Below are 26,043 nucleotides of genomic sequence, written 5' to 3'. Positions count from 1 at the left end.
TCGCGAGCCGAGCTGGGTCTGGGTAGGCTGCCTCCTCCGTGTGCTCTGGCTCCTCCACTGCCATCGCAGGTGTCGTGAGGATGGAGTGAGGCAACCCTCCTACAGTGACCCCCATGTATGTCCCTTTTCCTCACCAAGTGCCAGTTTGCCTATTAAAAACAATCAAGAGTCTCACTGTCTTTCAAGTCAGTAAATGTTTTTAAAATGGTATTTCTTGGTGTGGTTGTGTGTGGTAAGCTGGGCACGCATGAGTTCAACCTTCTGGAAAGCAAAATAGAAATATAGATGCAAAGTCTTAAAACATGTTTATACCCTGGCAGTAGGAATCTAAACTAAGGGGAAAGTCAAACTCGGACAAAGATTTATATTTAAAAGATGTTTACTTCAATGTGTTTTTATGCTCTTGAAAAACTGAAAAGTAAAATGCCCAACATTTAAGTAACAGTAAATATTTACAATTTGTCCACTCAAAACTCTCTTATGCAGTCACTAGAAGTGTTTATGAAGAACATGTCATTATATTGAAAATGCCTGTAATTTAATTTTAAGTGAATAAAGCTCATACAAATTATATATACTGTATGACCTTAATGATTATATTTTCTTTTGTTTCCTGTATTTTCCAAATATTTTAGAATAGGCATGCACTACTTTTTAATACTTTTAAAAAGGAGCTGAGTGTTAAAAATGGTGTAAATAAAACAAGAGGACAGAACTTGATGCTGAGTTTCCTTCTGGCTTTTAACAATGGACACTCCCTGGCTCAGTGACCAGTCATGTCAGGCCCAGTGCCTGGGGGCAGCAATCTGGCAACCACAGGGCACCCCCAGTGTCTGCAGAGACGTCCCCTGAGGTGAGTTGCCTCTCGGAAGTCTTTCTGAAACCTTCCCAAGGGCCTAAGAACCTTCAAAGTCATTGGAAGTGGGGCAGTGTGCCAGCTCTGCGCTGTCCCTGCCCCACCACGGAGCGCTGCCACCTCAGGCAAGGGGCAGGAAGAGAGGCCAAGATGCTGTCCACGCGTGTCCCCAACTGCCAGGACATGCAGGTCCACGTGGCAGGTCCATTTGTGCTGAGGGTGGAGAGCCTGGAATGCTTCATTGGAGGGGTCGCTGAGGGACAGCCTGGTCCCTTCCAGCCAGTTCTCGGGAGGTCAGCTCAGATGAGGCCACCTGGAGAAATAAAAACTATGAGTTCAGTGGGGAGAGAGCCTTTGAGGCCAGTGGCCAGAGTGCCTGGGCCTAGCCAGCCCATGTCAGGGCCTGTCCAGAACATCCATGAACCACCACGTGCCTGCCCAGTTAGAAACCAGAGGAAGCTGGGAATCAGAAGCAGAAAGGCCATGAGAGAGGACACACAGCAAGCAGCAGAGAGGTGAGGAAGAGGCAGACAGACCCTGCGCTGCGGGCAGGGCGGCATCGCCAAGAGGGAACTCCAGGGATGCGAGTGGCCCCTCAGCAGCTCACCCCGGCTGTCATCGGGAGATGCACAGTGGTGGAACCTGATGTGCCACTTTACACCTGCTAAATTAGCACGCATTAGCGAAATGACAACATCTCGTGGTGCGAAGGTTGTGCTAACACCGTTTAAACACAGTGCCCACGGCCCTGTGACTTAGCACAGCCTTTCAGGGAAGGCGCTGGGTAATGCAGCCCCGGTGCTACTAAAATGTTCATTTCTTTTCCCGTGGTCACTTCCCTCCTGGGAATGTGCTGCAAGGACATAACTGACCAGAAAAATGACAGGTCTGTACATAAACCATCATGAATGCGGTGCTGTCCGTACGTCCCGTGTGCTACAGTACGGCACCGTGAGTAGTTTTAAAATAGGAAATGTGAAAACTAAATAATGACATCTGTGGATCCTTATGATATAGGCAAATAAGCAGAAAATAAAACTTTCTGTATGAAAATTAGTAATTACATAAGTCAGCCGCCTGGATGCCGGGCAGCCCCACCCTGTGGGTGAATGGTGGTCCTTGATTCCCACTGGCCACACAGACGCTGCTGTCTTCCCCAGGGGCCGGCCCTGCCGCTCCTGTCTGAAGCTCTCTGACCAAGAAGCCTAATCCACAGACCTCAGACTGGTGGGGAGACAGTCTCAGCCAAGCCTGCCCACCTCGGCAGCTCACGCTGGTGGCCTGGGGAGCCTGGATGATGCCCACTGGGTCACTTCAATGTCACACCTCAGGGAGCCAGACCAGAACAGATACAGGGAAGCCGGGTTCTCGCTTACGAAAAGGGATGAAGTGACCTTCCAGGCTTTGCAGTGTCTTGCTAGTTGCAAGCACAGAAACCTGTTTCAGCCAGCTGAAGTCTGGACTCCCAGCTGGAGTATCATGGGGGGAAAGCAATTTAGAACAGACTGGAGGCAAAGGAAGGCAGAATTGTGGGGTCACCCCCCCCTGGCTGCCCCAACAGGAGGTGCAGATCTGGTTCTGAACTCGAATCATCCGGTTCTCTGTCCTCCCCTTGCGGCGGCTGGCACAGAGGCTGGCAGTGAATGAGGACTCGGTAAATCATGTGTGAATGGAAAGAAAGAGGAAAGACCACGTAGTCCGTGAATGAGCATGTGTCACCGCACAATTCTGCCTTTATTCAAAGTCTGTCTGGTTTTCCAAATGTGCCCTTAATATGCTCCAGAGAAACTACCTCCCCTAAGCCCTGCTTACCGCCAGGGGATGCCTGCCTTACAGGGGCCGAGAACATTCAGTGAACATTCCTGTGTCCAAATGCGTGTTGCATGCCTGCTCCGTGCGAGGTACTGTTATAGGTTTTGGGGGGCAAACAAGTCAAGGTCCGTGCTCTTCCACTGGGGAAAATAGACAACAAGCAAGTGACAACTAACGTCACACTGGAGAGATATAAAATAAGGAGTAGGGGACAAGAGTGATGAAGGTGGGGGAGAAGGAGCAGGTATTTAATCATTAAAATCAGTATCTGAAATAACACCTAAATGATGCGAGGAAGCAAACCATTAAAAAAATTCTGGGGAAGCTCATTCAGTCAGCATACATGGAAAGTGCAAAGGCCCTGGGGCAGTCCCGAGCTCGGCATATTTAAGGATCGGCCTGAAGGCCCGCCAGGTGGAGAAGCTGTAGTGGTGGGGTGGGGTGGGAGATGAGATCAGAGAGGCGGCGGGAGTTCCAGGCAACCACAGCAGGTCTGCAGCACAGGTGCTCCTGCCGGGAGAGTCAGGGCTGGATCCTGGCCCTGCACACGGCTGTGCGTAACTGGGCGCTGGCAGGCGCCACACCCTCATCCGAGGTGCCCATGGGGCAGGCAAGAACAACGGACACGCCACAGCCGGTGTGCCACCTCACGGAACACCAGCCACAGCCGCTTCCTCGGGTCACCCACTCCCATCCCCCTCGGCGTGGTGGTGGAGCACTGGCACCACTTGAAACCAGGTCACAGAAAGTGTGCTTCCCTGAGTGAGCCCAAGGAGGACGAGGCGGGAGCACTGAGCGTCTCGAGGGACCCGGTGGCACTCAAGTACCGCAGGTGCACAGAAGCACCGCAAACGCTTGGGCAATGCAGCCCCGATGCTACTAAAATGTTCATTTCTTTTCAGGGAGGGGGCAGGGAAGAGTGACATGTTTGAGAAACAGAATTTTGGTACATTTTGGAAATAGATCAGGAGAGAGGAAAGGAGACGAGGCAGAGAGATGACAAGACTGAACGAGGGCAATGCCTACGGGCTAGTTTCAAGAGACAAAGCAGAGAGACCCACTGGACTGACTTGGGGGTGGGGAGGGAACGGTGGTTTCTACCAGGCAACTGGGCAGGCAGCACTCTTCACTGAGGAAAAGCAGGCAGAGGTCAGTAGGAGCGTGGCTGAAGTCACGTGCAGAGAAGAGGACAGGAGGCAGATGGGCCAGGCTGGACATGAATAGCAGGTGAATGCAGGCCACGGGGGAGAAGGTGGGCAGGCCACATGGCCTGGCACCCAGGAGAGGTCTGGGCACAGGGAGGCCAGCATCCGGGCAGCAGCTGGCACTGTGAGTACTGCAAAGCGGGAGGCGGCGGCTGGGACAGAACTCTGGGGGCCACTGACACTGGGGCTTGGGGCGCAGGGAGAGGACACAGGGAGCCGGGGTCACAGAGTGCAGGCTCATGGAAACCAGTGGAGGAGAACATTTCAAGGAGGGGATGGTTCCCAGTTTCAAGTGCTACAGGAGGGTCGGGGAGGCTGAGGACTGAGGAGGGGCGCCTGGATCTAACACCGGGACTGGCGGAGAGAGATCCGGGAGGGACAGATTTGGTGCAGCAGGGCTGTAGCGGTAGAAGACCATCAGGTGGGGAGGTTTAAGCAGTGAGTGCAGGCAGCTGTTTGAGGAAGTCTGGGAGAGAATAAAATAGGGTGAACCATGGTTCAGGGGTAGGTGGGGGAGGGATGGAGAAGAGGGGGTCCAGTTTGGGACTAGGGGAGATGGAACATTTTTGTTGACTTAGGCAAGGGGGGTGTGCCCCATGGACTCCTCACTTACTTCTCCCCCCCGCACCTGACTCAAACCTCAGGCTTCCTGGGACCTCTGGTGCCCTCCTGCCCAACAGGCATCTCTTCCCAAGTGGCTGTCTTGCCCCCCTCTGTCCTTGCTCAGGGGTACAGAGGTCACTGCTGTGTAGCAGGCGGCAGGCAGCCCGTCCATCATGGGAGTGGCTCAGCTGTTGGAAAAGCTTTTCCTGGAGGTCTGACACAGGTGTGGCCCAGTGCTGGCCCTTTAATGGGGCTGAGCTTTCTGTGTTTGTCTATTGATCTTATCATAGATTTTTTAAATCCTTCCTTCTATTGAGCCCAAATGCATCTCTTTTAGCTTTTCACCCTCTGATTCTTGTTCTACTCTTGAGGCCTCTGACAAAGACAGCGCTCCAGGCAGCAGAAGGAAGCGGCGCCACCTCGTTTCCCTGCCCTGGGCTTGGACGGCCCCTGATCTCCTGATGGTCTCCGGGATTTCTCCTGAACACACTGCAGCCTCACTATCCTTTGTAACAGATAAGTCACTAGGAATAGAGATCCATTCCTCTCCCACCAGCGGAGCTAGTGGTTAAGAGCCAGCCTGGGTTTGAATCCTGACTCTGCTTCTTCCCAGCTGGTGAGTCACTGAACTTCTCTGGGCCCCAGGGCCCTGGCTGGGCTCAGCCAGCTGGAGGAGTGTCCGAGTTAGAACGCACAGAGCGCTTCGAACAGCGTCAAGGGGAAAGCGAGTGCCCAGTGCCTGCTTACTGCTCTCAGACATCAAAGCTCTTTGGGAAGGGAACAGGAGACACAAGAATCTTCCCGGAATCAACATGGGCATGACTTTCTGAGAGGAACGTGGCAAGGGACCAATGCTGAATCCCAGGCCATCAGTCTGAGAAAAGCAAGACCCCTGACACATCCCCAGGGCATTCTGGAAGTCCAGAGCCCACAATCCAGTCTGGGGACGGAGAACAGGAAGTGGCTGCAGCAAAGCCATTCAGAGAGTGCCGCTCTGCAGGCAAAAGAGTTGGTTCTGTTAACAACTGCCCTCTCTGGCCACTGTCCTGCCTGGCAGTCTGCCTAGGCTTCTGCTCATCCAAGCGGCAGCCTTTGCTGCTGTGCGGGGATTGGCTGACCTCTGCTGTCCACTGTCTGTCATGGCACAAACTTAGACAAGGCCACCAGCTCAGGGGGCACTGCAGTGGGAAGAGACCTCAAACATGCACTTTTGTCCAACGTTTTTAAAGAGTGATTCCCAATGTTAATAAATTTTACATTGTGACTATATACAAAGGTTTCACAAAGTGGTTCTCACCTTTAATATGTATGAACATTCAGATATATTCTGTATTTTTCTATTTTATTTCAGTAATAAGAAAAATGCTCATTGCCATCCACTGAATTGATGCCATGGCCCCAGGTTTTCTCCTGAAGTTCACAAGGCACTAAATTAGTACTTTACTAAATTAGTACTCCAGTTCCCCAGGTTTCAGCCACTGTGGACCATGTCACTTTCAAACCTCTGGCCACAGGAAAGACTAATTGTTTATTTTTTCTTTAAATCAATTCACTTAAAACATTTTAAAAAACCCATTATAGCTTAAGTAAAATACTGGTAAAATTACAAGTGTGGGGGCTAGCAGCACTGTTTTCCCAGCACACACTAAACAAACCCTGAACTAGCAAATGAAGTATGTGGTACCACAGCCCTGACACCACCTTGCGCGCTGGCAGCATCTGCCACTTTCCCTCTGGGAATCGCACGTCTGGACATTGGTTCAAACATCCGACTGTATAGTGGGGGCCGTGCGGCCCAGAACTCAATTCACTTATCTGAGGCCTAATTTTTCAGTCCATGGCAAGAAATGCGATGTCTGGTCACAGGAGAGATAAAAGGAAATTTATTTCTAGGCCGCCCCTGCCCAAATGCGGCACGAAGTCTACAGTGTACCAGTCGTACCACCATGGGAGGGAAGCTCACCCCACAGTCCCACCAGGGCCAGGATATCAGTTTACAGTTACCTGGTCAGAACCATTTTTACACCTTCGTCGGTCTCCAACACCCTTATTTTTTGAGATCCTGATCCATACCATATCATAAACATTATCATTTGTCCACACTGGGACTTGCTAATTTTAATTTTTCTTTTTTAATTTTCATGTTTTGAAGCAAATGAATTGTCTAAGCTTCAATCATCTTTGTAGGTCCTTCCAAAGTTCCCAGGCCCTCGGGGTACAGCCTGCTTAGCCTGATGGATGAACAACACGTATCTGGTAAAGGAATCTGATCTATGGAGACATGCTAAAGAGGAATTTCACACGCAAGCCCTCTCTTCTGCTCTCTGATGGGAAATGTGACAGGCCATGGACAACTCAATGCATGGCTCTTTGGTGGCGAGGTCCTCGCTGTCCTGGTGGGCTGCTGGAGGCAGTGCCGTTTTGGGTGGGCTTAGTGCCATGTGACTGACCAGCTGCTCTCACTCCGGGCCTCCGTGATTGCATTAAGTAAAACCAAGGTGGATATGAGAAGAGATGGATGATTTTCAAAGATTTTATTTTAGCATCAGGGCCCATTTGCAAATGAGACCTCATTGTCAGGCAAAAAGCAGACCTGCTCGACCAGGGACAAAGCTCTGACCAGCCCGCAGAACCTCACTGCCTTGAAGGTAAGCATGTGAAGACATCCAGGAGAACGTCCCTGGGGGTCTGCAGAGACAGGTTTCCTGCAGACAAGGGCAGGTCCTGAGACCCCTGTATTCTCCAAACCTTGGCCAGATCTGAGCTCTAAGGAACAGCACAGTCATTTTCAAACCTGTGTGACAGTTGTGCATAGCAGAAAACAAAGTACATCAAGATAAGTACATTGGGCTGAAACACAGTGTTCATGAGCCATGCCTTAATACTGTAAAAGAAAACATTGCCCAATACTTGGGTTGGGTCAGGGATGTTTTGGGAATGTAACCCACAAATCTCTTCTTGGGAATAAAATATATTTCTGATAAAATGCTTCAGCAATTTTCAGATGGATTTTAATGGGAATAATACCTCTGAGAAACCACTTACCTATGCATTCAGCTAATGTCAACTTTGGGAGGGACCCAAAGGCCTTTAGCTATCTTTTAATAAATCTAATAATTCTTTTTTACATTACAATATTTGGGTACACTTTATGTTTATATAGGTTAACATTCTGCTATATTTCATTTCATTCTTTTCCTAAGAAACTGAAAACAAAGGGAAATTGAAGGTAATCTGAAGGTTATTTCCAACCAGTATCTGAGTCTTGCAGTATTTCATTATGCAGCCCCTTTTTGGAAATAAGTCATTTTGGCCCAAACCCAGCGTAAATAGCATTTCACTGATTCCTAACTTAAGACAACTTAAATTTACAATCATGAGGCAGTGTAAATTTTAAGATTACGGTTCATACACCTTGACAATCAAGATAGTCTAAAGTACAAAAAATAAACTATCCTTCAGTTGAATTACCTTTATAAAATATTATTCTTAACAGAACTTTTCTTGTACCCAGTCTAACAACAATTATCCAACCATTCTCTTTTCCTACATAATGTCCTTACCAATAGGTGCTTGTGGAATCGGCCAGGTGGAAGCCTGCTCCCTGACTGGGAGAGTGTAATAAAAGCTTTGGGACAGTTATAAATTGCCTGAAGCTTTTTCCCTCCCTCCCCTATTCATTACCTTAATGATGTGATGCACTCTGATATTTTCTGTTCTATTTTACTTTAAAAATGCAAATTGTGACCCACTAAATTAATTTCACCAGTCTTTAATGGTTTTGACTTGAAGCTTTAAAACCATCGGGATGGGACCGCAAACTATTAAGGTAGAAGGACCTTTCTGCCATTATGAAATAAAACCAGAGGAGGAAAGCAGGTATGATAAAGGCCAAAGAATGCCTGCTTTTCCTGAGTACCTGGCACATGGCAAGAGTTCAGTAATTGTCTTTTGAAACTTTAAAAAAAAAATTAATATTTTAAAAAGGGAGCAAGGCACAAACTTTAAGAATGTGTTTGCAATGCAAATGAGAATTTGTGTTCAGAATATTTAAAGGACTCAAACGTCAAGAAGAAAAAGACAAGAAGGAAGAAAAATGTGCAAAGGATATGAATAGGCAATTTCAGAAAAGCCTATAGAAAGATGCTCTGCTTCACTGGTAGATGAGAAAAGAAAGAGAATAAAACTCTTAAAATGGAGAAAATTAGAGGAGGAACCTCCTTAGAGATGAAGCTCAGACCTCTGAGCAGAGGTATCAGCCAGCAGACTGGTGATCTGAAGTGGGGTGCAGCCAAGCTGGTTCTTCAAGGAATGCACATACCCTTTACAAGTCAAAATTCCTCTCAGAATAGGGAGCACCTCAATACTGAGGAAGTACTAGTCTTCCTATTTAAAAACCAGACCACACGGGAGATTCTGGATTCAGGACACGTTGGACTTTTCAACTTAACTTCCTTTTATTAGTCAAGGGTGAGGTGTTGCTGGGGAGATGCTCACATAAACCACAAGGCAAGACGCCCACAGAAAGCCGACAAGAAGAAGGCCCATCCCCTCTTCCCACTGGGAAGGCTCCCGCTAGGGCCCCTTACTGGCAGAGTGCCACACGGGAAATGGGGTATGTGGAGTCACAGCCTCAGCCACCAAGTGGAATATACAAAAAGGATTTGGAGTCAAGGGACAAAAGCATAACTGCCACAGCCTAACCCTATTGGCTAATTAAACTCCATACCAAAAGAAGGAAAAAAGTTGTTTCTAACACAAAGCAACTGTTCTACACAGAAAGATGCTATTACTCTTTTTGCCAAAAAAGGGACACAAAGTCTCAACAGTCATTGTATGCCATCTCTGGGCTATGACACAGTTCATCTCAGTCTTCTGTTATCTAAAGGCTAAACTGTAAAGTTAATATCCAATGCAACATATTAATTAATGAGCAGCTTCCTGCCAGCGTAGAGTAACAGGGAGCGAATTTACCCTCCTGGCTGAGCTCACTAAAGTAACGGGCAAAGGTGAGCCCTCCAACTGCCCCTGCTTACTGCCTAGAGAGAGCTTTGAGGTTACAGTGCGGGAAGGGGGAACTCCGGCAGAGTCTAGTCTTACAGAGTTCAGAAGACAGGGCTAGGAGTCCAGAGCGTTCAAGGCAGCTACAGTTTGCAGGGCAGTGTGCCAAAACCGAGGCGGCTGCACAGGGAGAGAACTGGGGGTGCGCAGAGGCTCCCCTTGAGTCGTTCAGCTGCGTGCTGATCATCACGTCCACGGGAGGGCAGGAAAAGAAGTACCTGAAAAGAGGAGGGACAATCTCCAAAGCGCACACGGTGCTGAGGATTGTGCCAATTCCCACCAGTCGAGGTACCAGAAACACGAAGAAAACCACACAAAGGCTCATTATGATCCGGTTGCTTAAAATTAATGGTAAACAGACATATTAAAAGAAGTCATACAGAAGCCTTCGCACACAGGAACAAAGATTACCATTTCTTGTTGGAAATGATGCAAGTCAGAAGGCAGTGAAATGAACACTTTCAAAGTACTGGAAGAAAAATAATATGGGAATTCTTTACCTAGAAAAAATATATATAAAAAACGAGGGCATGATCAACACTTTATTGAACATACACAAACTGAGAAAATTCATTACCAGTGAACCTGCACTAGAAGAAATGATTAGAAAGTCTTTTAAGCAGGAGAATGCTGCCAGATAAAAATCTGGATCTACACAAAGAAATGAAGAGCACAAAACTGCTCACGCTGTGAATAAATATGAACAGCTTTAAAAAAGTTATTTAAATTTCTTTAAAAGCTAATCAACCATTTAAAAGCAAATATGCTAACAGTGTACTGTGGGGTTTATAATATATGACAATAGCAAGAAGGCCAGGAAAAATGGAAGTATACTCTTCTAAGGTTCTTTTTTTTTTTTTTTTTTTTTTAAGGTTCTTATATTATATGTCAAGTAGTCATGATAAGTTAAAAATGTATACTATAAACGCTAATGAAACTACTAAAAAAAATAAAAACACAAAAAGAATAAAGGAGCCAACAAAAGAGATGAAATAAATAATTAAAAATACTAAATTAATACAAAAGAAAAAAAGGAATAAAGGAAACAATGGCCAGAGGGAACAAATGGAAAACAAACAGCTCGAACCATATTAATAACTACAGAAAATATAAATTGTCTCAGCATTCCCATATTAGCAAAAATTATTAGGTTGGATTTAAAAAATACCAAGATCCAACTCTATAATACAACAAATCTATTTTAAATATAAAGATACAAACAGGTTGAAAGTAAAAGGGTAGGAGAAGGTGTACCATCCTAACAATAATGAGAAAAAAGCTGGAGAAGCTAATATTAATATCAAACAAAATAGACTTCAGAGCAAAGAATATTATCGGGGATAAAGAAAGTCATTTCAGGATAAAGGGGCCAAGTTATCAAGCAGACATGATGATGCTAAATGTTTACACACCTAAAACAGAGCTCAAAATAGGAACGAGAGGTTTGGAGCCTCCCAGGAATGAGAATTCTCTGTAGAATTCCATGTAAACGGAATTTATCTCTTCCTTTTCTATTTTTAGTATTATCTATTATACTTACTGAAAATTAAATTTAAGGACACTATACCTACCTTTACTTGATTATCAGAAGAAAACACCCTGGGAGGCAGTAAATAGTGGTGGCAAGTTGTTTTGGCTTCTATGGACTTCAATTTTTCCACTTGTACCATGGTCAACTGTTTTGGAAAAAAAAAAAAAAAATTTTTAAACAGTGAATTCTTTCTCCAGCCTAATGGCATGTGGAACCCATATGAGCAGGTAGAGCTGTAGATGCTGGGTCAAGTGTCCAAGGCTTGGGGACTTGTATGAGCCATACTGGATGTGAGCAACAGCAAGGAGGGAGAACCAGGAATCCTGGGAAATCTCAATGAAAACTTGAGCCAAATACCTTGCTGGTTGGGCTCTTAATTCTTCCCCTGGCTTGTGTGATCTAGAGAAAAAGTATTCCATTAAATGCATTCTTTCATGTTAAGTATTTTCAACAACTGACAACAAATACATATGAGTTTTGTGAGCTGCCTTCAGCTCATATATAAATGAATGGATTATGAGGAGAATGGCAATAAGTGAAAGCAAGTCACAGCTACTTCCTGACTCAACAAATCAAAGGGATTAGTAGGTGGAGCCATTAGAGGCTTTCCTGGCTGGCAACGGAGGGGACAGCATTGCTCTCTGCTCCTTATTGTACACGTGTGCTCAGCAGGCTAGACCACGTCACAGGTACGCCAGCATCGTGCCCCTCTGAAGCTGCCCAGCACGGACAACGTGGGGAGGATGCTGACACACAACATGGCTGGCGTGCACTTACAATACGCAGCAGGGACACTGAACACTGCGACACAGATAAGCTTCTTCACTGTACAAGATCACTTTAAAGCTGTGGAATCTGATGTGTAAAACAGTAAGTACAGCGAATACCTTGTCAACATCCTTTTCTTCATGTCTCTCGTCTTTTGGACGCTTTCTTGCCCTGTGTATACCCCTTTGGATTTCAGCTTTGAAACATGGATACATGAACTTAGGAAGAAGAAATCTAGGTGAAACCTTTCTTATGAAGCAAAATTAACACAAAGAAAGAAGGTACCACAATTCTGTATCCTTCCAGGAAAATCAGTTATCCAGAAATCACGTGTTTGGCTTTTTCACAATAACCTTCAACCAGCCTTATAGGCATTACTAAGAAGGGGTAAGAAGGGGATCAAAGCAGTTAATACAGAAAAGTCTAGAAGGATATACTCCAAGTTGCTGATGCTATTTCCAGAAGATGAGAATGGAAAGAAATTATGACAAATTACTAAATTTTTCTTTACACATCTTTGTAACATCATTTGTTACATTAAGCACATATCACTTTTGTAATAGACATTAATAAAGAACACTGATAAGAAAAGCAACTACTTTATTCATGTAAAAAAAGACCAATTAAGAGAGTGTTTGTAGGTAATGCACATGGTCTGTCATGTTAAAAACAATCGGTGAGCTCACCCAGAACTAAAATTCCAAAGTTTAATTATTAGTTTATAGCAGAAGTTTCCATGAGGCAGGAGCGTGGGGGTCACCTCTGGGGTTTATAACATTCTTCTGGCTCGAGCCCGTGTTCTGCTGGGCAGCCGTGCACTCCCCTGTAATTAAATGAAGTAATGTCACAATGACTTAGCACAGTGTCTGGAAACAGCGAATACTCCACTCACAAAAAATGTCCCACAGAATCAAGGTCATTTACATCCTGTTAGATGGGACCAGCTTTCCTCCTGGGGTAAATAGCCCATAAATTATTGAAAGCAGAGAGGTAAGGTCTCCTCAAACAGCACTATACCCCTCTCCTCTGAAAGCTCCTGCCCTGACATTTGACATAGGTCACTACCTCTAAACCTCTCCCACAGCAAACCCTGTGGTTAGTGGGGTGCTTCCTCCAATGCATCATGCTTTAGCTTTGTAAGCTGCTAGAATATTCAGGGTTTTTCAACCTTGGTACTACTAACATTTCAGACCCAGTGGTTCTTTGTTGTCAGAGGCTGGGTACGTGTGATAACCTGTGCATTGTACGATGTTTAGTGACGTACACCATACACCAAACTGCTCAAGCCAAAACTTTACCCACTAGGTGCCAGTAGCATCCAACCTCCACAGTTGAGACAAAAATATCTCCAGACATTGCCAAGTGTCCCCTGTGGGGCAAAATTTCCCCTAGTTTAGAACCACTGTTACAGATCAATTCAGTTGTTCTTCAGACATCCCATAAGAACTCGGGGCTAGGACTGCACATTAATATCCATGCATCTCACCCACCACAAAAACCCCAAACTTGAACTTTTGAACTGTAAGACCTTCTTTCCAGGAGCAATGTAATGTTACCTGTGGAAGTCAAGTTTTCTGAAACATTTGTCTAAAATTTTAGTGTAAACTCTCACTTACTGGTGGCTGCCAAAGGATTATGGGCAAGGAAAAATTAAGGAGGTCCAGCCAGGCCCTGTGGGGATGAGAGAGAGGGAAGAGGTGTTCAGCCAGCTGGTGCTCCCTGAAGACGAAGATCTGAAATTCATTTATGCAGCATAAAATGAGTGAGCTAGACTGACAGGTAATACTCACTTAGTCATATGCCTTTAAATACGACTTTAAAATGACCCCATATTTTATAACCCCAGTCCTCAATGTCCACATCTGGGTATTGTACACAAATCTCAAACTCAGCATGGCCAAAACGGAACTGATTTGCTTCTTAAACCTGATCATTCCCCAGTATTTCTCATAAATGGCCATCCCACCTCACAACAAATTGCTCTAGCCAAACCTTAGAAATCATTCTTGATTCTCCTATTCCTCACCTCCGTATCCACCCATCACGTCAGCTCTGCCTCCAAACCCATCACTCACCTGCCTTCTCTCCAGCCCTATTTCCCCCACCCTGGCACGAGCCACTACCATTTCTTACTGGACCATGGCATTAGCTTCCCAGCTAGTTCCTGTTTCTTCTCCTGTCCCTGATCAGGTTTTCTCCACACCGCACTATGGACAACTGCGATAAGTCATTCCTTGGTGTGTGTGGTGGGGAGGGGCTGTCTCGTGAACTGCATGATGTTTAGGAGCATCCCTTGTCTCCAACTACCACATTCCAGTAGCAAAACTACCCCCCCCCCCCCAAATACTGACAAACAACAATGTCTCTAGACATTGCCAGGGGACAGAACCACCCACAGCTGAGAACCACTTGTCCTACATCCTACACACAGAAGCCAGGATGTTAAAAATATAAATCGCATCATTTCACTCCCCTGCTGAAAACCCGCCAGCGTCTTCCCATTGGCCTTAGAATGAAACCCAAGCTCCTTGCCGTGGCTTACAAGACCTCTATGAACTGGCTCCTGCCTACTTCTCTAACATCCTCTCTTCCATACCGTGGCTCCCCCTCGCGAAACTCCAGCCACACTGGTCTTCTCTCTGTTCCTTACACATTCCACGCTTGCTCGCACCCACTCTCTGCATTTGCTGTTCCCTCTGCCTCGAATGCACTCTTTCCAGATCTTTGCATGGCTCACGGTTCACCCGCACGCACCTCAGCTCACATGATGCTCAGTCAGCAAGGCCATCCCTGACCGTCCTACCTGAAGAACCCCTTTACCTGCATCCTCTATCACATTCCCCGTTTATTTCCTTCATAGTACTACTCGCAATAGAAAACTTCTCTTGCTTTGTCATTTTTTGTCTGTCTCTTGACCAGCGTGTAAGCTTCTCCAGAGCCAGCCCTGTCTCCCTTGTTCACTGCTGTAGGCCAAGTGCGGGACCGCCACTGCGACAGAGCAGGTGCTCAAAAGCTCCTCCCCTCCACCCCCTCAAACCTCAGCTCAGGTTTTCCTTCGAAGATTTCTCTTGATTGTTGATGTTGTTGACTTTCATTTTTAAATACAATGACCTGTGTTAAAAGGTGTGTGGCTGGGGGTATCATATACAGAGCTTAATATGAAGAAAATAACTTATTTTGAAACATAAACTAAGGCCAATTAATTAATTAATGAGTCTGTCCCTTGCCCCTCAGGTGTTTGGCAGGCATAGAATCATTCTACTGGTCATCATTTCAGCTGGCTACCTGTCCCTAAGCAGTGAAGGGATTATGAATCTCAAACTCACCTGGCTCAGAGGCTCAAACAGACTGTTTGTCCATCAACTCAATTTATACAGTACCATGGACCTGAAAATCTTTTGTGCTGGCTTCAAGTTAAATTAGTTGCCTGGGTCAAAGGCAGGATGGTCAAAAGTGCAGCATGGCCAATAAATGTTGGCTGAGTCCCCAAACCATAACTTGGCTGTTTCTTACATTGACTTATGGCTGTTTCCATGAAATCAATGATTGGTCCACCGGGCAGCTTGGTGACTGAAGGCAATGCTGTCCTGGCTGAGAGCCACAGCCCTTTTGTGGCCTTTGGGAAGCATTTCATCGTGTCATTTTTACATTCTGGCCGGTTGTCGCCTTGTCCCTCCGGGGAGGGCTTTCTACGCGGTGCACAGACGTCTCCACCCGCAGGGACGAGGTCCTGACGTGGCGGGAGGACGTTTCTGTGCGCTGCGAGGAGGTTTCCACGTGCTGGGAAGACACCTCGAGGACGCGAGGGAGCCGCTTCCCTGAGGGGGATGGGGAGAGCCCCTCACTGCGGCGCTGGGAGGTCTCCACCTGCCGGGAAGTGGTGCGCACCTGCCGGGAGGAGGTTTCCACTCGGTGGGACGAGGTCTCCACCTGGACTGTCGACGTCTCCTTGTAGCGAATGGTCTCCACCCGGGGCGAAGCGGGCTTTCCCCGAAGGGGTGAGGCCATTCTACGGGTGTAACGGGGCCAAAGAGCCCTCGGGAGGCCCCGCAGCGCAACTCTCCTCGATAGCCTCGTCTCTGGGTTACATCACAGGGGAAGGAATGATGTCACAATAGCGTGTCACGTCACCGCAGGCACAAAGGTGGACGAGAGCGCCCCGACACAATGACATGCAGGCACGCGGGTCGCGTGGAGGCTTTTCTCTCCCTTGCAAATACGAGGCCCTGCCACCAGATGCTCCGTGGGCTCTGCACCACGCGCTCGCTGTTTGGAGGCCAGGGAAGGCGAAGAGGGGGCTGAGCCCGAGCTGGCCGGGGATGGGCGGAGTTTCCCGCCCCTTCGCCAGGCTGTGCCCGCCCCCGCACCCCACACTGCCTCGCGACAGGAAGGCGGACCCTCGACTTCCGGAACCTGCTCCGCCACTACCGGCAGTTACCAAGTGGGGCAGGTGGCGACTTGGTTTCTTTGCTCGTGATGGCCGGGGCTGTCGCTATGGAGACAGGTCAGTGGCCTTGAGAGCCGCGAGTCTTGGCAGATAGACCTGTCCCCGGGCCCAGACACCTCCTCCCGCTTCCCCCCGGGACTCGTTGCAGGCCTCACCCTCAGCGTGGTTCGAGTTCGGACCCGGAGGCGCGAGAGCTCTTGTAGGGCTGGAAAGGCGGAGGTAGTTTGGCCTTTTCAGAGTCCGATTTGCTCTCAGATCTTGTTTTCCTCACTTGCTAGGCAAACACTGACTCCGTGGGGTTTCCTGGCGTGGACGAGACTAACCCAGAGGAGTTCGATTTGTTTTTTGCGTCTCAGATGAACTTGAATAAATTTGCCATATCGTCGACACGCTCTTGTATTTTCCTGCCCCTGACGCTTCTCATATGTACACGCTCCCTGATTTTGCACACAATTCGTCTCTTTTTCAGCTTGAATTCTGTTCTTTTCTTCTTTCATTGATTTAGCATTCAGTTTAGCTTTTGTTTAATCACATTAACATTTTCACGCATTGTTAAAATAGGGGGAGGCACGGTTATTACCACTTAACCCAGTCACCACTGTTAAAATTCCTAAATGGAGGTTCACAAGTGATAAATATCCTGCCCCCTTTGTGTTCCTTCTTTTACTTCGATGACTTCTCTTTAACTTAAGAGAAAATTCTAACTTAAAACATTTTAATCAGGGCTTTGCTTTTCTTACCCTTGTAAGGAAGGTTTATTTCCTCTCACACATAGTTGAGAAAAACGATCTCTTGCCTTTTATGTAGAAATGTATCTCGGCATTAGGTTTCTTTACTGCTGTTTTCTTTCTACAAATCAATATTGTATGTGACCTTTATTTTGAATGGTTTTTGCTATCTTCTTTCCTAGATGATGCTGGAAATCGACTTCGGTTTCAATTGGAGTTGGAATTTGTGCAGTGTTTAGCTAATCCAAATTACCTTAATTGTAAGTTGTTGAACACCTTGTTGAATTAATGATTTCTGACAGACGAGTTGCAGCTCATAATGGTGTCTGCTTTTATACATTCTCAGTTGAACGGAATTACTGATACACTTATACTGGTGTGTGTGTGTATATATATGTTTGTTTTTTTAAGCAAACTGGGACTTTTTAAAAATTCAATGTGTGTTGGTGGTGGGGATGTTATGTAAGTAAAATCTTTATGTTAGGAGTCACAGATCGGTAGTTAAAGGATTGGCTTGCTCTACAGATGTTTTTTTTTTATTTTTTATGCCTTTCAGTTCTTGCCCAAAGAGGTTACTTCAAAGACAAAGCTTTTGTTAATTATCTTAAGTACTTGCTTTACTGGAAAGAACCAGAATATGCCAAGTATCTAAAGTAAGTTTAATTTTTATAGTCCTAAATATGTATATATTTTATTATACTCCAAAACACTGATATTTAACAGACTTCTTAGTGTCACATTGAAAAAAATATACTTTGAATCTCTCCACTTCTAGTTGCCACCACCTTACAAGATACACTCATCTCTAACTTGGATTATTGCAGCAAACTCCTCACTGGTTATCTATCTGTGCCTCGACTCTTACCCCCGCCCCTGCCCCCAGCCAAACAAAGCAAAACAATTCTTCACACAGAAACTGAATCAGTCTCTTAAAAATGTAAATCTTAACAAGTCACTTTCTTGCTTAGAACCTTTCAATGGCTTCCCACTGCATGCAGAATAAAATTCAGTCTCTTTTCTTGAGCTAATATTCTATATGATCTGGCTCTACCTTATCTGACTATCTGTACCACTCACCCCTCTTCACTGGTTTTCTTACCCCAGGGAACGCACAACCTGTAACCATAGTTATAGGCTAAAAATGTAAGAGTGTAGAAGGGGGTATTTTAAGGAAGGTTTTCTGGAGGAGGTAACCTTACTGTCTTTTTTTTTTAGGGCCTCCTATGTGTCAAGTACTGTGCTAGTTAAAATATATCTATAGATGTAAAATTTAGGTTGTGCAAAAGGTGTCATTTTAAGGGTTACTAAATTGCAAGAAGCATATTATAATCACAAACCCTGTTACCTTTTAATTGTAAAAAATTAACTGAATTCACATCTCTGCTTTCTCATAAAAAGGTAGTCAAAAAGCAATAATGAAACTTTTGTCTTTTGTTTTTAAACAAACACAAGTTTGAGAGGAAAATGTTTCAAACTTGTACTTTATTCAAGTCACTTTTCTGGTCTCTGTGTAATAGCTGATTCACGAAGCTGCCTGTAGGACCCTTTGTATCCTTATTGGCTCTTCATAAATAACCACTTACTCATTTAATAGTCCAGAGAAACTATTTTTTTATTAGATTGCAACATGTACGTATGTAGCCTTAGAGACTCAGTGATGGACACTTAGCCTTGACACCATCCAGTTCAGTTTCAGTTTCACCCACAACATTGCTGAGATGGTTGTCTGCACGATGGCCGGAGGTTTCCATTGAGCAAATATTGCTTTATTCAGACAGCTGATTCCACCTTTACCTAGATGCTAACAAAGTTCTTCCCTGTATTGTTATATACATCCATGTAGCTTCAGTCCATGTTTCCAGCTTTGTCCCTGAATTAATCTAAAACCAGTCTATGCCCTTCTGAGGCAAGGACTCCTTCAGATATTTAAATTCAGGAGAGGTTGCAAATTAACCCCTTTGGGTATATCATTCATGCTTCACAAGGGTTTTGTTATTTTAATAGATGCCAACAGTTAAAGATTGCAAAGTTTAATGTAATCAGAATTCTAGTACTCTTTGAAATCTGGAGATCTGGTAACCCCAGGTCTTAATTCTCCCACATCAACTAGAGGGTAGAGCTGAGGAGCAGCTGCCTCTTCTAGACACTTTCTACCCTTTCTTTTGACCTGCTGCACTAATAGCCAGTACCTGCAACTATAATTTGTTTTACATTTACTTTCTCGGTACTTACAGCCATTTATCATGTGTCTTCCTTTGGATTATTTGCAATTGTGCCTTATTTAGCCAAGAACTAAACACAGGCCTTCAGATGTTAAGGGTACAGTGGACCAAATAATGCTTTTTCCTTCATATAGACATTACACTTCTATTAGTTTACATTAGCATAGGGGGCGGGGGCTTCAAGGATTCACATTGCTGACTTCCTGGGAGCTTTATGTCAACTAAAATCCTTCCGTTCTTATTTTCATTATTGCTGTTGAGTTCTTCACTTAAGTTTTGTTTACTTTTTAAAAATCTAAATGCATAATTTTTGTACCTCTATTTCATCTTGTTAATGCTATTAATTCCTTATTGTGTCTTTTAATGTATTCTGATCATTGTCTTCTCCAAGTTGGATAAATGATCAATGTGTCTAAATTCCAGTTATTTACTTTTAAATGACACTTGAAACTATTCTCTTGGTTGTCATATTTTACAGATGAAGAAACTAAACCATAGAGAGGTTTAAGTACCTTGTTCAAGGCCACCCAGCTGGTGAATTGCAGAGCTGGTATATGGACCTAAGTCTTTTTAAACTCCACGCCCCGGTGATAAAGAAATAGCTAGGGTAGGTGTGAGTAGGGCCTTCCAGGCTCAGCTATCAGTAATTGCAAGCAACTGTGTGTCTCTGGAGTGTAGATAGCAAACCTGTAATATCCTGGGCAGACAATGCAGTGTTGGGCCCTGCTGCCCACTGTGGTGCTCAGACCAGCAGTACAGTTATTCCTATCATTTGGGAGCTTGTTAGAAATGCAGAGCTTAGGCCCCACCCCAGATCTAATAAATCAGAATCTGAATTTCAAGAAGTGATTCATGTGCATAAAATGTGAGAAGCCCTGCCGTAGTATACTGTTTTCCAAACTTCAGTTGTTTGTACCACGTGTACAATTTTGGCTCTGGTACTCCCTATATGATTTAATGCTTTTTTAAAAATGTACTCATTTAAACTTTGTCTTTTCTCTTTGAAATAATTTCACTTACAAAACAGCTTGGAAAAATAGGAGAATACCTGTATATTTTTCACCCATATAGTCTAAATGTTAACATCTTATATTAAACTATAGTACAATGATCAAAATCAGAACATTAACATTAGTATACTATCCAACCTACAGACTTCAGATTTTATAGGCTGTCACTAATATTCTATGCCTGGTAGAGTATCCAGTCTAGGCTCATACACTGCATTTAGTCATCATGTCTTCTTAAGTTTTCTTTGATCTGAGTTCATTGGTCTTTTTTTCCCTGTGACTGTGACACAGAAGTGATGTTCTATTCTTCTAGATGTATCAGGAGTCACAGGAAGTCAATTTACCCACCACTGGTGCTGTTAATTTTTGGTCACTTGGTTGAGGAGGTTGGCTGCCAGTTTTGTCCATACCAAGTTACTATTTTTTCTTTTATATTTAGTAACTATCTTGTGAGGATATACTTTGAAACTATGTAAGTAATCTTGTTTCGTATCATACTTTTACCCACTAATTTTAGTATCTACTGAAGATATGTGCCTCAAATAATTTTTACTGTAGTTATTTTCTAATTCCAAAACTTTTTTCTACATTAGTTGGAATTCAATTGTAAGGAAGGAACATTCTCTTGTTCCCAATTTATTTATTCATTTAAAAAAGTTGTATCAGTATGGACTCTTGGAATCTTATTTTTGTGGATCATAATTATGTATTTTCTTGCTCTCATGATTCCAAATACGGTTTTTAGGAGCCCCTACACATTGTCTCCTGAGTGCTTCTGACATGTCCCCATACTTTCTGAGCACTTGTCTTTGCACTACATAATATTCCAGGCCATCTTGTATTTTCCCCTGCTTGAGCCCTGGAATCAGCCATTTCTCCAAGGAACCCTGGAAAATGTTATTTAAATCCTACAAATTGGACACTTAAGTATGCCTGTTGGTACCCACAGTCATTGCTCCTAGACCCAGTCAGCACACAAACTGAGGACACATATCTATGTCTATATGTCTATATAAAAAGTCATGAGTTCATTCTGATGTTTTCAATTCCAGCTCAGTAATGGGGTTTATTTTAGCCTCCCCCATTTTTCCATCTGTCTCTTTTTATGATAGCCAGAAAGTTGGCTCTTTATTCAGTCTATTTACTTACATCTTTGCTCAGTCTTAATGTATGTATTCCAGAATTCCATATCCCCATGATGCCACTAGAATGTACTAGAATATATTTGTGCACAGTACTTTCTGACTCACTTTAAAAATAAAAGTTGTCTTTTTATCATTATTGATAGAAAATCAAGTTATCAATTAAATACCTAATCACTAAAATTAAAAGTGTTCCTGTTCTTCACTTTTGAAGCCACGGAATAGCATGATTTGCCCCCAAACACTTGACTCCGCTTACCAGTTATTGTGTGGTCTTGGGCAAGTAACTTAATCTTTCTGAACTTAAGTTTTCTCACTTTTGAAAATTTTGCTTAATGCTGACTTTTGATCAATAGCTTCTTTGCCTAAGCAGGAAAAAGAACTATGCTATCAAAATATACTGTTAATGTTATAGAAATTGTAGGCTGCAAGATCCTTTTTAAGTGAGTAACTGAAGTAGAGCTTGGCGTTGGCTTAAATTATGCTGATCATTAATTTATAAACTTAAACCCAGGTACCCTCAATGTTTACACATGTTAGAACTGCTCCAATATGAACACTTCCGCAAGGAGCTGGTGAATGCTCAGTGTGCGAAATTTATTGATGAGCAGCAAATTCTGCACTGGCAGCACTATTCCCGGAAGCGGATGCGCCTTCAGCAAGCTCTGGCAGAGCAGCAACAGCAAAATAACACATCAGGAAAATGAGGAACTGGATCCAGCCCTGGCTCCTAAGACTGTATATATTGCTTTCGTACAGTGAAGACAGAGACTCATCCTCCCTACTTTTATTATGGCAGCACCTAGTACCTTTAGTGTGCTATTGAATCCATCTAACTTTTTGTTAATAGCGTATTTCTCTTAAACCAAAACTGTTGATTTACCTCTGGATTTGTAAGTTTTTATTAGTATTTAACACAATCAACTGAGTAAGAACAAAAACATTTGGTGTTTTAGACCAATTTAAGGAGGCAGTTGGGGATGGGGCAAGGGGAGAGCCACCAAATATCCTGAACTCAGCCTGTACACTGTGGCCCCGGGCAGGTCCGTCTCCTGGAACTATACTGTCCCTCAGAACAGATACCCTACCCTTACCTACAGAATGAGGAATAGTCAGTCACTTCTTTAAATCGCAGAGCAGGAATGGCATAAAGTTTATTAAATTCTGCAGGAGAGGATATACTATTTGCTTTGCAAGAGATCTTTTATGGAAGAATCATTGGTATGTCACTGACTTAGAGATGGCAGGGTGATTGGCAGTTAACTAATTGGACTCTCAACCTAGACTAGAACAGAGATGAGGAACCTCAAATACTTGTGTTCATTTGGTAAAGCTAACACTTGTTTGGCAAATACCACAAACCAAGCACTGTGTTAAGTGCTTAGTTGCATTTTAATTTTATTCTCAGAACAACTTCATTCAAAAGGAGACTGAGGTTTAGATGGGTTAAGTAACTTGCCTGTGGTTACACAGCTAGTAAGTGGTAATCAGTGTGACTGACTCACAGTTTGAGGTCATTCCTACTCTAGGTTACATAGGCTCTGACCTCTGCCACCTGCCTCATCCCAATTAGTGAAGCCGTTCAGACTGTTGTAAAACAAAGCTGCCTGCCTGAAGTGTGGGCTGGATTAGATGTGCTGTGTTTTCCTTCAGTGGTTAGGTTAAGTTCTAAATTCTAAAGCCAGAGATGATGTTTTAGGAATAACAGTTTGTAAATTCATGGAGTTTAAGGTAAAAGATCCTAACACATTTAGAGATTTGGAAGCTGTCTACTCACTGTTACAGGCTTTCACATATTTCTGTTACCTCCAATAATATATTCCTTTGTGCTATTACAGCCACTCCTGAAGATTTATTTTACTTAAATCTTAAAGATATCCATGTGTTACAAACAGGATTTGCGAACATTTTATAGCCCTCTATTGTTTAGACATACTATTTTTTTTATATCATTATCATTTATTTATGGCTAATATGAATTCAAAGCAAGTATGCATATCAGAAAATCAAGACACAATTGTGATGATCAAATATTAATCTTCAGAGAACATCATCTCCACAAGGTTGGCCTGAAGACATTCAGATTCTACCAGTTTTTGAGGCTGTAAGAGAAGAACAGTCAAACTGTAACCCACAGCTACAGAAATGTTGTTAGGAAGGGATAGAGTTGTTCAGTAGTGAATGATGTAAATCTTGGAACAGACAAATTATGCCATTCAGAAACTATTGACTAACTGTAACAAGTTTTATGAAATAGTTAAGATACTTGCTTTGAGATGAATCATTAAAATAGTTGGGTCTAAATTTAAGACTAAAACAGGCAACAGGAAGCCCAATGCCATCCCCTTCCCCTCAACTCTTCAATTTAGAATCCCAGGGCTAGAATTATGGATTAAATGGAAAACAACCACTGATGCCACTATTTAAAAAATAATATGTAAACCAACTTTCTTGAGCACTGTTTATACAATTTAAAATAGCCTTTTAAAAGCATGAAATAGCCCTGACCGGTGTGGCTCAGTTGGTTAGGTGTCATCTTGCAAAGTGAAAGGTCACATGCCTAAGTTCTAAGTTCAGTCCCTGGTCAGGGCACCTCTGAGACGCAACCAATCGATGATCGATGTTTCTCTCCCTTCCCTTCTCTAAATAAGTAAGTAAATAAGTTAAAAATAATAAAAGCATGAAAAAGATGTAATATTTAGATATTTGTTATTAATAGTCTATTGGGATTGGCCACAGGGAATAGACTGAACACAATGTGATGTTTGGGATGAAATGTGAAGGTCTTTCCACATCTGAATCCAGAATAAGTTAAAAGACAGGGTGAATTGTACCCCAACATAGTTGAAGGAAGATACTCACTGTTCCATATTTAAGTAGGGTAGGCACTGCAGTTAGTTTCATTTTTTTTCTGAAGTCATTATTTGGATCTTTCCAACTATTTTGAAAAGAGAAAGTGATCATCAAAAACATTTACTTGGTTTCTTACATTTTGTTTGATATATTCCTACATTTAGTCCTTTAGTAGTCATTGTTTTTGTTGTAAACATTTAAAAATAACCTTGAGGACTTTGACTTTTACCTATTCCCCCATGTAAAAGTTTTCATTTAAAGTGTGACTAAGATACAAAATAAATGTGAAGACAATTAAGTTCTGAACTAACAACAGGCCAAATTTGTTTAATTATTCTTATCTTTAATGTTAATACAAGCAGCTGAACATTCAAATTTATAATTTGTATTTAATACCTTGTAATTGCTGGACTTATCTGACTGTATCTATCTCAGACACAGAAGCTGAGTCCCGAGGCCCTTCCCGCCTAAGTTTGCAGGAGTCTAGCGCATGTCTGGGAAATAAGAGTATATATTGCCACTTACTAAGGTTTTTCTCCTACTTGGCAGTAGATGAACACACATCCTTCACAAATATGCTTCAGCCCCTCTCGGATGACTGGTTCAGCTTTTAAAAAAGTTGATATAAAATAATCAGTCATCTCTACAATCAGGCACTGAAAAGGTGCCCCTCTCCGCTTCCCTCAGTGTCGCTAAGAACTCAGACTTTAACCTGCAGTTAACTGAGATGTTCTAGGTCAGGTGTTCTCTGATTTGAGAGCTACTTTAAGGGTAACTCGGTCCCAGTCCTGACTTGTCCCCACGCCCCAGTATAAAAGGCATAAATGCTGACCTATCCGAAAGAGAAACTTACGTCTCCCGTAAGACTCTAAAGCTGGGGAAGCAAAAAGCTTGAAAGGCCTAGATTTCAAGATAATAGGGGTCGAATGGTATCCAGAGCGCTCTTGGGGCGGGGACGGGCTTCACAGGAGAGAAGGGAACAGGGTAGGGAAAGGAAGCCAGATAACAGCTCAGAGAGCCCTGCGCGTCTCCAGGAGTGAGATTCCTTCCTCTGCCTCTTCTCAATTCTGCCTCGGCCTTTTTGCCACTTCCTCCAGGCGGCAGCCCCCGAATCCCGGCCTCACCTTGCACGCAGTCCGGGCACCAGCTTTTCCCTTCGGCGTCCTTAGAACCGGTAAAGTAGGCGAAAATAGTCTTGCCTTTGTGCTGCTCCACAGCCCGGCTGAAGTCCTCGAAGCCGGACACGCTCACCTCCTCGTAAGGCGCCATCGGGAGCAGGAACCGCGGACCACAGGGGGAATCTTTGGGTCGCACCGCCTAGAGGCGGGGCCCCACGTGGGGCGGGGCGCACCTGTTTCCGGGTGGGCTGGGAATGCCGCGGAGCCCAATGGAGCCGACCGCCGCCGGGGGGTGCTACGGAGACCTCTGAGGGCCAAACTCATCCGTGCAGCCTTTCTGCTCTCGCTTCTCCCATCTTCTGGTTCTGGCTCCATCCCGAAACCCAGGCTTCTGTCCTCATCTGGTCTCGGTCCCCACCTCCAGGTGCAGCGGCTGTAAAACCTGCCGCAGTGCAGCCATTGCACCTTTAAGTGGCTTCAGAACCCTAACGGCTCCCAAGCCTCCCTGCGCCTGTTGCTATGGCGACTGGGCGAGCGGCCGGAAACGAGGCCCAATTGAGGTTCCTCCTGCCTGCTTTCCAGTAGCCGTGCCTCGCTGCCGCAGGCCGGGTGGGCTCCGGCGGAACTGGGGGGCTCTGGGAAGCTGCGTTAGGAGTCATGGACCTGGGGGAGAGGAGACCTTGACCC

At 44.3% G+C, this 26,043-nt stretch overlaps 3 protein-coding genes across 6 annotated transcripts; 1 reads left to right on the top strand and 2 right to left on the bottom strand.

The window, feature by feature from the left end:
- Nucleotides 1-467: 467 nt before the first annotated feature.
- Nucleotides 468-16,099, bottom strand: CUNH17orf100 (chromosome unknown C17orf100 homolog). 4 transcript variants are annotated; one of them, XM_090292625.1, is made up of 4 exons: nt 15,163-16,099; nt 13,453-13,507; nt 11,109-11,213; nt 468-1,169 (listed from the first exon to the last, which is right to left on the bottom strand). In XM_090292625.1, the coding sequence occupies exon 1, from the start codon at nt 15,842-15,844 to the stop codon at nt 15,467-15,469; it is 378 nt and encodes a 125-aa protein (XP_090148751.1). In that variant the 5' UTR covers nt 15,845-16,099; the 3' UTR covers nt 468-1,169; nt 11,109-11,213; nt 13,453-13,507; nt 15,163-15,466. The 4 variants fall into 4 exon arrangements, with proteins under 4 accessions (XP_090148751.1, XP_090148753.1, XP_090148749.1 ...); XM_090292627.1 differs by lacking the exon at nt 468-1,169 and adding an exon at nt 6,996-7,270; XM_090292623.1 differs by lacking the exon at nt 468-1,169 and adding an exon at nt 8,734-9,755.
- Nucleotides 16,100-16,223: 124 nt separating this feature from the next.
- MED31 (mediator complex subunit 31) lies at nt 16,224-22,974 on the top strand. Its single transcript, XM_090292891.1, has 4 exons — nt 16,224-16,340; nt 17,194-17,271; nt 17,568-17,664; nt 21,900-22,974. Exons 1-4 carry the CDS (start codon nt 16,313-16,315, stop codon nt 22,090-22,092), a joined length of 396 nt encoding a protein of 131 aa, XP_090149017.1. The 5' UTR covers nt 16,224-16,312; the 3' UTR covers nt 22,093-22,974.
- On the bottom strand, nt 22,260-25,784 carry TXNDC17 (thioredoxin domain containing 17). The gene is made up of 4 exons (XM_090292892.1): nt 25,363-25,784; nt 24,764-24,845; nt 24,248-24,323; nt 22,260-23,487 (listed from the first exon to the last, which is right to left on the bottom strand). Exons 1-4 carry the CDS (start codon nt 25,505-25,507, stop codon nt 23,419-23,421), a joined length of 372 nt encoding a protein of 123 aa, XP_090149018.1. The 5' UTR covers nt 25,508-25,784; the 3' UTR covers nt 22,260-23,418.
- Between the last annotated feature and the right edge of the window lie 259 nt (nt 25,785-26,043).

Source organism: Furipterus horrens, unplaced genomic scaffold (genome assembly GCF_987537825.1).
Source record: "Furipterus horrens unplaced genomic scaffold, mFurHor1.1.pri manual_scaffold_11, whole genome shotgun sequence".
In the NCBI taxonomy this organism is placed as follows: domain Eukaryota; kingdom Metazoa; phylum Chordata; class Mammalia; order Chiroptera; family Furipteridae; genus Furipterus; species Furipterus horrens.
This window is presented reverse-complemented; position numbering and strand designations above follow the sequence as displayed.